Below are 11,121 nucleotides of genomic sequence, written 5' to 3' on the forward strand. Positions count from 1 at the left end.
AGAGAAGCGCTTCCCCTTTCCACGGCGGCGGCCGCGTCCGCCAGCGGCTGAGCCCAGCGCAGCGATTAGCGCGTTGCACCGCGGCGGCTCAGCTTGCAGACGGTGCCCCCTGGCTGGCTTCGCCCACCAGCCGCGTCCCTGGCTCGCGCCTGCTTTGCTCCGGCAAGCCTGGATGATGGTTTTCCGCCCAGCAGCAGCTTGAAGGTGGGAGGAGACTCTGCCCGCCAGCCAGGGCCGCGCCAAGAGCTCCCGGAAATGGAGGGCGTGGGTCTGGCGGGGCAGAGCTGCCGCTGTGCCGAGGCCTGAGAGGAAGAAGCCCGCCCAGGGAGAGACACGCGCGGACGGAGCGGCTGCCGAGGCGGGCAGCGGCCGGGTGCCCTCCTCAAGGAGCAGTAGCCAAGGCAAGGGCTTTGTCGCGAATCTTCGGCGGATCGTAGCCAGCATCGTCCCCTGACTTCTTGGCATCCAGTCTTGGAAGGACCTCGCTAAGGAGCAAGCAGGGAAGGGCTGCCCGCAAAGGGAGAACAGCGATCTCCTGGGAGTCTTCGCCTCCGCCCTCTCTAAAGGTAAAGTGTGCCGGTGTCGACTCCTGGCACCCACAGAACCCTGTGGTTGCCTTTGGTAGAATGCAGGAGGGGTTGACCATTGCCATCTCCCCACACAGTGTGAGATGATGCCTTCCAGCATCTTCCTATTCGAACCGGCAACCTTCTGCTTGTTAGCCAAGCGTTTCTCCACTTAAGAGGGCACTCATTTGCTAAATAAGATGGGAGTGGTGTTACTACCAGCTTTATTGTTGGGCCTAACCCATCCCAAAACTCGGCATAAAGTTTTGTTTTTGCCACCACCGACTGGATACAGAGATTCTTATTTACTGTGGGCATCAGTTGACTTGGGCTCCATTCAGACATTATGTTGTACCTGTGTTCAGATGTGCATACACAGATAAAAGTTTTTGTGCGAATGACTGCATCTGCGTTCATTTTAAAAACGGGTCTGGGTACAGCCCTTCCAATGCATGGCACAGATAGGTGTACTGCTGTACCTGTGTGCAACATAACGTGGGAGTAACTGTGCCTGCTTACAGATCTGTACTTGTGTACAGTGTACACTCATTGCACAAGTGTCAAACAAATGGTGTGAATAGGGCTTTGGTGCAGAGTTCTGTCTGACCAAGTTACTAGGGAGGGGTCCAGAGCCTGAGAACATCTGCTTTGTGTGCTGAAGGTCCCATCCCTGATCCAGTCTGCAGCATTTTCAGTTGGGGTTTTGTTTTTTAAAGGATGATTTAGGGATGGGGAAATAACTCTGCTTTAGATCTTGAAAAGCTGCTGCTAGGGAGTAAACAACACTGAGCTAGAAGGAGCAATGGTCTGGCTAGGTTATTAGGCAGCTTTGCCTGGTTTTGTGTGTTATAACAGTGGTAGACTCCAGCCTCTAACTCCTTTATGCTCCCTAAGGGTAACAAGTTAATTCTTAGGAATGAGCTACATGTTGCATAACTAGTACCCTGCTCTGTTTGTTTAGACGACCGAAGTCTTCCAAAGCTGCCTCTACAGACAGAAATGACAGAAGTGGTTTCCAGCACCGACGTCCTGCATGGTGTTCCTGTGCTTCTGGGAAGGAAGAGGATTATTAGCCCCCATTAACTGAGCCATCTCCTATTAGAGGAAAGGATCATGTATCTGGGCTGTTTTTCTCCCCCACACAACCTGAATGAGACATGAAACACAAATTAAAGAAGAAAGCTAAAGCATAGGTTGCAATAAGGGCCACGCCTATACTGATTGGCTTAAAGCAGGCCTGCACAACATAAGGCGGGGGGGGCGGCGATTTGGCCCACAAGGACTATTTTACTGGCCCCCAGGTATCCTGCAGCAACACAGCAGCTGGAAACTGCCTTATAGCGCCATCCTGTGCATGCTTTCTTAGAAATATACTCCATGGTGTGGCCAGTGAGGCTTACTCCCATGTAAGCTTGCCTAGCATTGCAGCCTGAAAGCAACAGCAATTTAGGAAGAGGAGAGGACTTGGTTTGTTTGGGGCTAGCATGCACTCTAGGGGCCACACGGATTGAGCAGAGACAGGACCTATTCTCTGGCCACGATCCTTGGTTGAAACTCTGGGTCCATTGACAGGGGGAATAGATCCACAAATGACTAATAATATTTAATTTTAATAATGGGCTAAAAAATTGACCGTGGCCCCTGCATGCCAAGTTGTGGATGGTTCCGGCCCGCCAGGGCATTTGAGTTGTGCAGCCTGGCTTAAAGTGTCTGCTGCAGAAACATAGCTCAACTCTTCAGTGAAAGTGAGGATCTGACATCACCTGCCATCCGCCTTATTCAGGTGATTCCATCTTGGCACCAAGCTTCAGACCAGTCTTGAAATTAATCCATGCTCCTCATTGGCGGCCAGAGTAAAAATATTCCAAGGATGCTGCTGGTGGGGAATGCTATTGGTCCCAGTGTTCCCTGTAACAGGGATTCCCAGATGTGGACTACAACTCCCATAATCCCCAGCCAAAGGCCACTTCAGCTGAGGATGCCAGGAGTTGTAGTCAACATCATCTGGGAATTCCTGTTACAGGGAACACTGATTGGTCCTCAAGCCAGAAATGGACAGCGCTCCCAGCAACATTTTGACAATCATCTGGTGGCGACAGTGAGTGAAATAAAACTTTTCCCCACTCCCCCTCCCCACCTGCTCGGTCGTGTGAATGACCTCAACCAGTTAGGGAAAGGAGTCCCAAATTCCTACTGAGCCATCAAGGCAACCAGCTAATCCTACACACCCAGAATTTGGGTCCGTGGGTGGGTGAGCTGTTGGGTTCACACTAAGGTTGTGGGGAAGGCATGAGCCTGACAAATATGCATTCACTCAGAGCTCCCCCCATTGCATTGTGTGCATTATATGGCCACCCCCAATTTATGGCGTGGCCATGCAAATAAAATTATTTGTATTATTAGCCCCACTCTGCAGGACTATGTTGCATTCTCTCAAAGGGGATGGAGGTACGGTTATCCTCCCCACAATACAGTGCGGGGCGGAGTACTGTTAGAGCTGGTTTGCTTGTTCCTTCACTTTCTAATTTATCAAGGCTCATTTAAAACTAGCATTTAACAAGGATTCGCTTTAGTTTTCCTAGAACTAAAGACGTAACACAAAATCAAGATTAGTGAAGGGTCTCTAGTTAACTGAGTTTTTTACTTTATTCTTGAACATATATAAAACCTGTTGGTGTTGCGTTGTAACATAATCGCCCATTCTATCAAGCCGTCCTTCAGTGGTTGGAGTCTCCATTTGACTGTAGAATTTATCTTTAACGTTTATGCCTCACCTTGCTTTCAAATGAAACCCATGGCCGTTTGCATCAAGATGAAGAACCTGTTGAACATAATTTTTTAAAAATACAAACCAATAAAAAGTACCACATAAAAAAGGAAGACAAGAGCAGATATCAAACAAAGCTGGAAAAAGCTAACTGCCCTTTAAATACCCCTAAGAAGGGGCTACTTGAGTCTCCATGGGCAGAGAGTTCCAGAGGCGGAAACCAAAGAGGCCCTTTCTCATGTTAGCCACGGAGGCTTCTCAAGATGTATACACAACTCTCTTGGCAGTAACCCAGCACTGCACAACTTTGGGCCTCCAGCTGCTTTTAGACTACAACTCCCATCATCCCCAGCGACAGAGGCAAATAGTTTTGAAAATACATTCATCTATTATGTTAATGGTTAAGATTTCCTTGTGTGTGTTTCCCCCCATTTTCTCAATTACATTATGATGTTTTTTCTTTCAGTTGAAGTTTAATAAGGAGAGGATCAGAAGTGGGGAGGGGTGAAGAATCAGAGAAAGCTGCCTCCTACTGAGTGAGACCATTGGTGCATTTAGGTCCGTTTTGTCAGCACTGATTGGCAGTGACCCTCTAGGGCAGGGATTCTCAAACTTGGGTCCTCAGGTGTTATTGGACTTCAACTCCCATAATCCCCAGCCTCAGTGGCCTTTGCTTGAGGATTATGAGAGTTGAAGTCCAATAACACCTGAGGACCCAAGTTTGAGAATCACTGCTCTAGGGTTTCAGACAGGAGTTTTTCTCAAGCCTACCTGGAGATGCAGGTATCACACCTGGGACCGTCTGCGTGCAAAGCAGATGCTCTACCACTGGCCTATGGCTCTATTCCCATGCATCAACACACAAAGAGGGTATTCTCACGATCAGTGGAAAGCGGGCTAAGGGAGCTTAGCCCGCTTTCTACGGATCGTGGGAACAAAAGAGGTTTCCCCAAAGAGGGTGGCCCACTTAAATACCCCTCCCCTTAGCCCAGGTTAGCGAAGCGAGCGCTCCGCTAACCCGGGTTTTCCAATTGTTTGCTGCCACAGCTTCGCATCATGGCAACACACGAGGAGACCCCTTGGGGGTCTCTCCAGCATTCTCTGCTAAGCCCGCTCTCCCCGCAGACCTCATTTCGACAAGGTTATTTTTAAACTGAGGCAGTTTGTTTTGTCAGTTAAAAGAGTTTTTAAGGCCTGGTTCTGCTGAAAAGGAGAAGTTAATAGCGGTATGTGCAGTGGCCATGTGTGTGCCGGTGTGTAGGGGCAGCTGGGAGACACCCAGTCGGCACGCAATTAATCCTGGGATCACCAGGAATACAGCAATGGTGGCAATCGGAGGAGGAACAGGTATGGACCTGCTCTCCTCCACATTGAAGGGGCTCTGTAAGCCCTTGTTTTTAAAGGCATGTGAATGTGATTTGGGCATCCAAATCGTGTTATGGCATATCCCTACCTCCCTGCTGTTGTTGAACTACAACTATCCCAGGAGTTGTAGTTCAACAACAGCGAACGGCCACCCCTGTCCTATATGTATCCTTTATTTACCTTTTTGAATTAACATTCATACTCCAGCAAAAATGTATAGACTTTCAGAGAACTATGTTTATCAGTATTTATTCTCAGAGTGACAGATCTCAAATATGAATTTGATCTTAATAATTACAGGTGAAACTCGAAAAATTAGAATATCGTGCAAAAGTCCATTAATTTCGGTAATGCAAATTAAAAGGTGAAACTGATATATGAGACAGACGCATTACATTCAAAGCGAGATAAGTCAAGCCTTAATTTGTTATAATTGTGATGATCATGGCATACAGCTCATGAAAACCCCAAATCCACAATCCCAGAAAATTAGAATATTACATGGAACCAAGAAGACAAGGATTGTAGAATAGAACAATATCGGACCTCTGAAAAGTATAAGCATGCATATGTATTCAGTACTTGGTTTGGGCCCCTTTTGCAGCAATTACTGCCTCAATGCGGCGTGGCATGGATGCTATCAGCCTGTGGCACTGCTGAGGTGTTATGGAAGACCAGGATGCTTCAATAGCGGCCTTCAGCTCTTCTGCATTGTTTGGTCTCATGTCTCTCATCCTTCTCTTGGCAATGCCCCATAGATTCTCTATGGGGTTCAGGTCAGGCGAGTTTGCTGGCCAATCAAGCACTGTAATCCCATGGTCACTGAACCAGGTTTTGGTACTTTTGGCAGTGTGGGCAGGTGCCAATTCCTGCTGGAAAATGAAGTCAGCATCCCCATACAGCTCGTCTGCGGAAGGAAGCATGAAGTGCTCCAAAATCTCCTGATAGACGGCTGTGTTGACCCTGGACTTAATGAAGCACAGTGGACCAACACCAGCAGATGACATGGCTCCCCAAATCAACACAGACTGTGGAAACTTCACACTGGACTTCAAGCATCTTGCATTGTGTGCCTCTCCATTCTTCCTCCAGACTCTGGGTCCTTGGTTTCCAAATGAGATGCAAAAGTTGCTCTCATCAGAAAAGAGGACTTTGGACCACTGAGCAACAGACCAGTTCTTTTTTTCTTGAGCCCAGGTATGTCGCTTCTGACGTTTGTTGTTCAGGAGCGGCTTGACAAGAGGAATACGACATTTGAAGCCCATGTCCAGGATCCGTCTGTGTGTGGTGGCTCTTGATGCACTAACTCCAGCCTCAGTCCACTCCTTGTGAAAGTCCCCAACATTTTTGAATGGCCTTTTCCTGACAATCCTCTCCAGGCTGCGGTCATCCCTGCTGCTTGTGCACCTTTTTCTTCCACACTTTTCCCTTCCACATAACTTTCTATTAATGTGCTTTGATACAGCACTTTGGGAACATCCAACTTCTTTTGCAATTACCTTTTGAGGCTTTCCCTCCTTATGGAGGGTGTCAATGATGGTTTTCTGCACAACTGTCAAGTCAGCAGTCTTTCCCATGATTGTGATTCCTAATGAACCAGACTGAGAGACCATTGAAAGGCTCAGGAACCCTTTGCAGGTGTTATGGATTGATTAGCTGATTGGAGTGGGACACCTGGAGCCTAGACTGTTGAACCTTTTCACAATATTCTAATTTTCTGGGATTGTGGATTTGGGGTTCTCATGAGCTGTACGCCATGATCATCACAATTATAACAAATTAAGGCTTGACTTATCTCGCTTTGCATGTAATGCATCTATCTCATATATCAGTTTCACCTTTTAATTTGCGTTACTGAAATTAATGAACTTTTGCACAATATTCTAATTTTTCGAGTTTCACCTGTAGATATCACCTAATCTAGCCATTCTCAAGCTTAAGAGCAGTGTTCCCTTTAAGGCATGCACATGTGCGCGTGCTCACAAGTTTTTTGATGTTCGCTCAGTTAATTTTAGATCCCACTCGGGTTGAATCAGGAAGGACCCATTCTGAATGCAGGTGCATGCACACTGCCTTGATAGTGCCACCCAGAACAAAACACATTCCACACACAGATCAAAAAATTAGAACACTGCTCAGGAGGGGTCAAACCATTTATTTTATCCTTAATTTCACTCCAAGGCAGACAGTATTTTCTCATAGTAGTCTATGCTAAGTCCACATATATATCACATTATTTTTTCAGAATGGCTACCCAGCCAAAGTATTACTTTCACTGAAATATCAGTAAGAACATTGACATAATTGTGACTGAAGATCTTGGATGCAATCAGCAGTCCAGATGATGGAAACTGCATTGAAGTCTATTTTGATATTTTTCTCCAGCAGTTAAAGAGTGCAGAGGAGAAAGAAAATACAGAGTTAAAATGGTGACAGATATTTTTTTTCCATGCTTAACGGAGCCTTATGACTTTCTCGAGTTAGTGTGGTGTGAGCCCTGTACTCCTGCCTTAAAAGGAAAGGAATTACTCCAGGTTCTGGGAAATCCTCACCCTCCTTCCATTCCTCCCATGAGAGACAGCTTGTAGCAATGTTGTATTTTGATGGACTTATTCTATTTTATTTATTTATTTATTTATTTATTTTTAGCTTTAAGAATATGTACAACAAACATATATATGTATAAAAGCCAACTTAGAAGAGAGAAAATAGATGGAGTTTAAAAAAACCCACAAAACCATTTTGTTCCTAAAGTAGAACCAGTTCATGGTGTTCTGATCTAATATAAAACTGAAACAGATGCAAAAGGTAAACATAACATCTGATAAGAACAATTAGGTTAGAAGCTAGGTCAGTGGTTCCCAACCTGGGGTCCTCTAGGTGTCACTCAACTACAACTCCCATCATTCCTAGCTACAGATAATAATAATAATAATTATTATTATTATTTATTTATTACATTTATATCCCGCTCTTCCTCCAAGGAGCTCAGAGCGGTGTACTACATACTTGAGTTTCTCCTCACAACAACCCTGTGAAGTAGGTTAGGCTGAGAGAGAAGTGACTGGCCCAGAGTCACCCAGCTAGTATCATGGCTGAATGGGGATTTGAACTCAGGTCTCTCCGGTCCTAGTCCAGCACTATAACCACTACACCATGCTGGCTTAAATTATTGTGGCTGGGGATGATGGGAGTTGTAATTCAGCAACATCTGGAGGACCCCAGGTTGGGAACCATTGATGTCTACCATTGGGAATCATTGTATGTCTAGACATACAAATATCTAGGACCTGACATTGGCAACCCAATATTTCAGGGTCTGCATAACATGGAAAGGGACAGGAGTGCCAGTGAGCACTGGGAGCATGCACTAGCCGAGAATGACATTTCATTCCTACCTCCTGGCCACCATTATGCATGTGAGGCTGCCCGCATTCTATCACCCCAGAATCTGCTTATTAGGATCTGCTTGTTTCAGCATATGCAGTAGGACTGATTAATTTCCCTCTGTCTCCTCTTTCCAAACAGAAGTGTACACAAAAGACAATGGACATCCATCTCAACTACAGTGATTTTAGTACAGGCATCAAGAACATGTCTTTTCCATTCCAGATGGACTACACTGTGCCACTTTTGGAAGAAAACTATGAATACAGCTATTTTAAATTCTATGAACTGATCATCCTCAACATTGTCATTGCTGTCTGCATGTTTGGATGGGTGGAAAACAGTTATGTTATCTGGCTGCTCAGCTTTTGCAATAAGGCGAATCCTTTCAGGGTCTACTTTCTGAATTTGGCTATAGCTGACTTGGGCATGCTCATGCTTTTGCCCTTTACTTTCACCCTTTTTGTTGTTAAGTCCTTCAGTGGATTATCACGTCATATCCAGAATTTGAATATAACACTGCACTATGTCTTTTGCTTAGCGTATGCTGCCAGTTTCTGTTTCCTGACCATCATCAGCATGGAGAGGTGTCTTTCTGTCCTTTCCCCACTCTGTTACCAAAGCCATCGACCACGATGCCTTTCTTCTAGACTGACATTCCTGATCTGGACTCTGTGTGCCTTTTTCTACGGGATGCAAATTTCATTTTACCTTGTATATGAGTTCAGTTTTTCCCCAGTGGACAAGATTCTGTTCATTGTGATCTTCTGGATTCTTCCTTCGCTTACAGTTGTCTTCACTGTGATCCTTCTTGCCAAGATCTGTTGCAACTCTCAGCGGCAACTGTCAGGAAATTTAAATAGTGTTGTTCTTTTGCTCCCCTTTGTCACCATCGTCCATAGTCTTTTGGTTATCATAGGCTCCAGATACTACCGCAAGTATTTTGATATTATTTTTGTACTTTTTAATCTTGCCTCTTCCATCAGCAGTAGCATCAAGCCAATAGTTTATTACCTGGTAGCGAAACGATGGCGGTGTTGCTCCATGGAACCCCTGAAAGTAGCATTGCAGAGGCTTTTCCAGGATGAAGCAGATTCTGTAGAAACGTACGAGTTGACTAACATGAACACAGATGGTGAAGAAGCTTGCTGTATCTCAACCACATGCAGTCCAGAAAGAACCCCACATCCTTGAATGAAAAAAGCAGGGTTGTTTTTTTAAAATTATACACAGAGTCTACTATATAAAGTGTCACTTGCCCCAGATGCAGTTATGAGGCACAAGAAATAGGTGTTACAAAGGGCTGCAACTGGATTTACTGAGTTGTTCTCAGCCTTGAGGCCCCAGACGTTGTACTGCAACTTCCATTGTCCCCAGCCACAATGGCCCCTGAGTCAGGGAACCCCTGAGTTAAATGTATATGCCTCACCTGCAACATCCTTCATCATTCAACTGCCATTTAAATCTGACTCAGTACAGGTAGGCTTACTGCCTTGTTAGAGCAACTCCACACTGGCTCTAAGCATCACATTGCAGTGTGCTCTGGGGCCCCTGACACCATCAAGCCAGTGACCCGAGGGGTCAATGAAGGCATCAGAGGCCAAGGCTGCCTCTATCCCAGGGGTGGGCAAACCTGGCCCTCCAGCTGTTGTTGAACCCATCATCCCCAGCCACAATTGTTCAACAACAGCTGGAGGGCCAGGTTTGCCCACCCCGACTTTATCCCCTCATGCTGGTAAGCCATTAGAGGTTGGGTATGACTCCCTTCACCTCGCCAACACTTTGGGGTACTCACCAGTGCTCTTTCTCCCTTTCTGTTTTTCCTGCAGCCAGCACCATGCCCATCCATTGTAGCCATTAACTGGTAGCAATGTCAACGCCAATCAGACTGAATAAATAAATAACCAACCCTTGGTCTGGCAGTGCAGAATGGGTGAACAAACCATGGGTCAATAAGGAATGAGAGAGAACATTTCCCACTGGGCATCTTCCAGCAGCCAGATAATCCCACACCGTCAAAATCTGATGGGAGGGATGGAGGGAGGGAAAGGTAATTGTCCTTCAAATTGGATTGAGGAGAGGTATGGCAACCTTCTGAGACTGAGCTGCGTGAAGTCTGGGTTTTTGTTTTTTTGGCCCAATTCCTAATAGTAAAAATGCCAACAACAAAAAAGCCCTTCCTCACAGATAGTCAAAAAGAGAGAGAGAAAAGCCATTGTTGATGTTTCGGGGTATTTTTATCCTGGAATTGTTAGCCATTGGCACAAATAGAGAAGCATTAACATCCTTTATCATATTATTTCCAACACATTTTCAAGCTGCTCTTCACAATGACAGGGAGAAAATTCTGTTTAAATGAAAGTGTCAGATTTTTTTACTTCAGTGGCCATCTGAAAGGCATTTGTAATCACAAATGGCGTATTTGGGTGTTGGATCCTTCCTTATATAATGAACTTCTTGACTTTCTCTCTGAAATCACACCATCGTTCCTGTCACACTGCCAGCTTGCTCAGTCTTCTAGTTCTGAATGTGCCTTATGGAATTTACTCCCAAACTCAGCCTTGTTGACTCGCAGCCTGCATGTACTTGGAAAGTAAGAAACAAAGGAGGACAGAAATTTGCATATGCTGATTTCATATTAAGATGCAACTGTAGCCACGAATAGAAAAACAACTCAACACTGCTGCTTTATAAAGAAAAGTGGGCTCACTGCTTTTTAAAAGCAAACAAAACAAAAACTAGTGCAAAATACAACTCTATCAACATTAGCTGACTGCTCTTTTCTTTTGATATTGTCCATAGAACATGGATAAAGGCACCTCAGGGCACCTGCTGGCTGCAGTTCTATGCATACTAAACAAACAAAACCAACATTATTTAATGCGGATATCATGCAAACAATTCTCTGGTGCCAAATCTCCCATGTTCATAGAAGATTTAGGGAACAATCCTGTGTGCAATTACCTAGGAAGAAGTCCCTTTCAGCTCAGTTTCTCTGCAAACAGCTTCCCTCCCTAAAATAGGGATGTGCACAGA

General features: G+C 45.3%; 1 protein-coding gene across 2 annotated transcripts; it reads left to right on the forward strand.

Annotated features, from left to right (window-relative positions):
- Positions 1-61: 61 nt before the first annotated feature.
- On the forward strand, positions 62-9,543 carry LOC128353011 (mas-related G-protein coupled receptor member H-like). Of its 2 annotated transcripts, none has more exons than XR_008320779.1 (2): positions 62-566; positions 1,528-3,458. XR_008320779.1 is itself a non-coding variant. In XM_053313656.1 (2 exons), the coding sequence occupies exon 2, from the start codon at positions 8,245-8,247 to the stop codon at positions 9,277-9,279; it is 1,035 nt and encodes a 344-aa protein (XP_053169631.1). In that variant the 5' UTR covers positions 62-566; positions 8,227-8,244; the 3' UTR covers positions 9,280-9,543. The 2 variants fall into 2 exon arrangements, 1 of the variants encoding a protein (XP_053169631.1); XM_053313656.1 differs by lacking the exon at positions 1,528-3,458 and adding an exon at positions 8,227-9,543.
- The last annotated feature ends 1,578 nt before the right edge of the window (positions 9,544-11,121 follow it).

This window comes from Hemicordylus capensis, chromosome 4 (genome assembly GCF_027244095.1).
Source record: "Hemicordylus capensis ecotype Gifberg chromosome 4, rHemCap1.1.pri, whole genome shotgun sequence".
NCBI lineage: Eukaryota > Metazoa > Chordata > Lepidosauria > Squamata > Cordylidae > Hemicordylus > Hemicordylus capensis.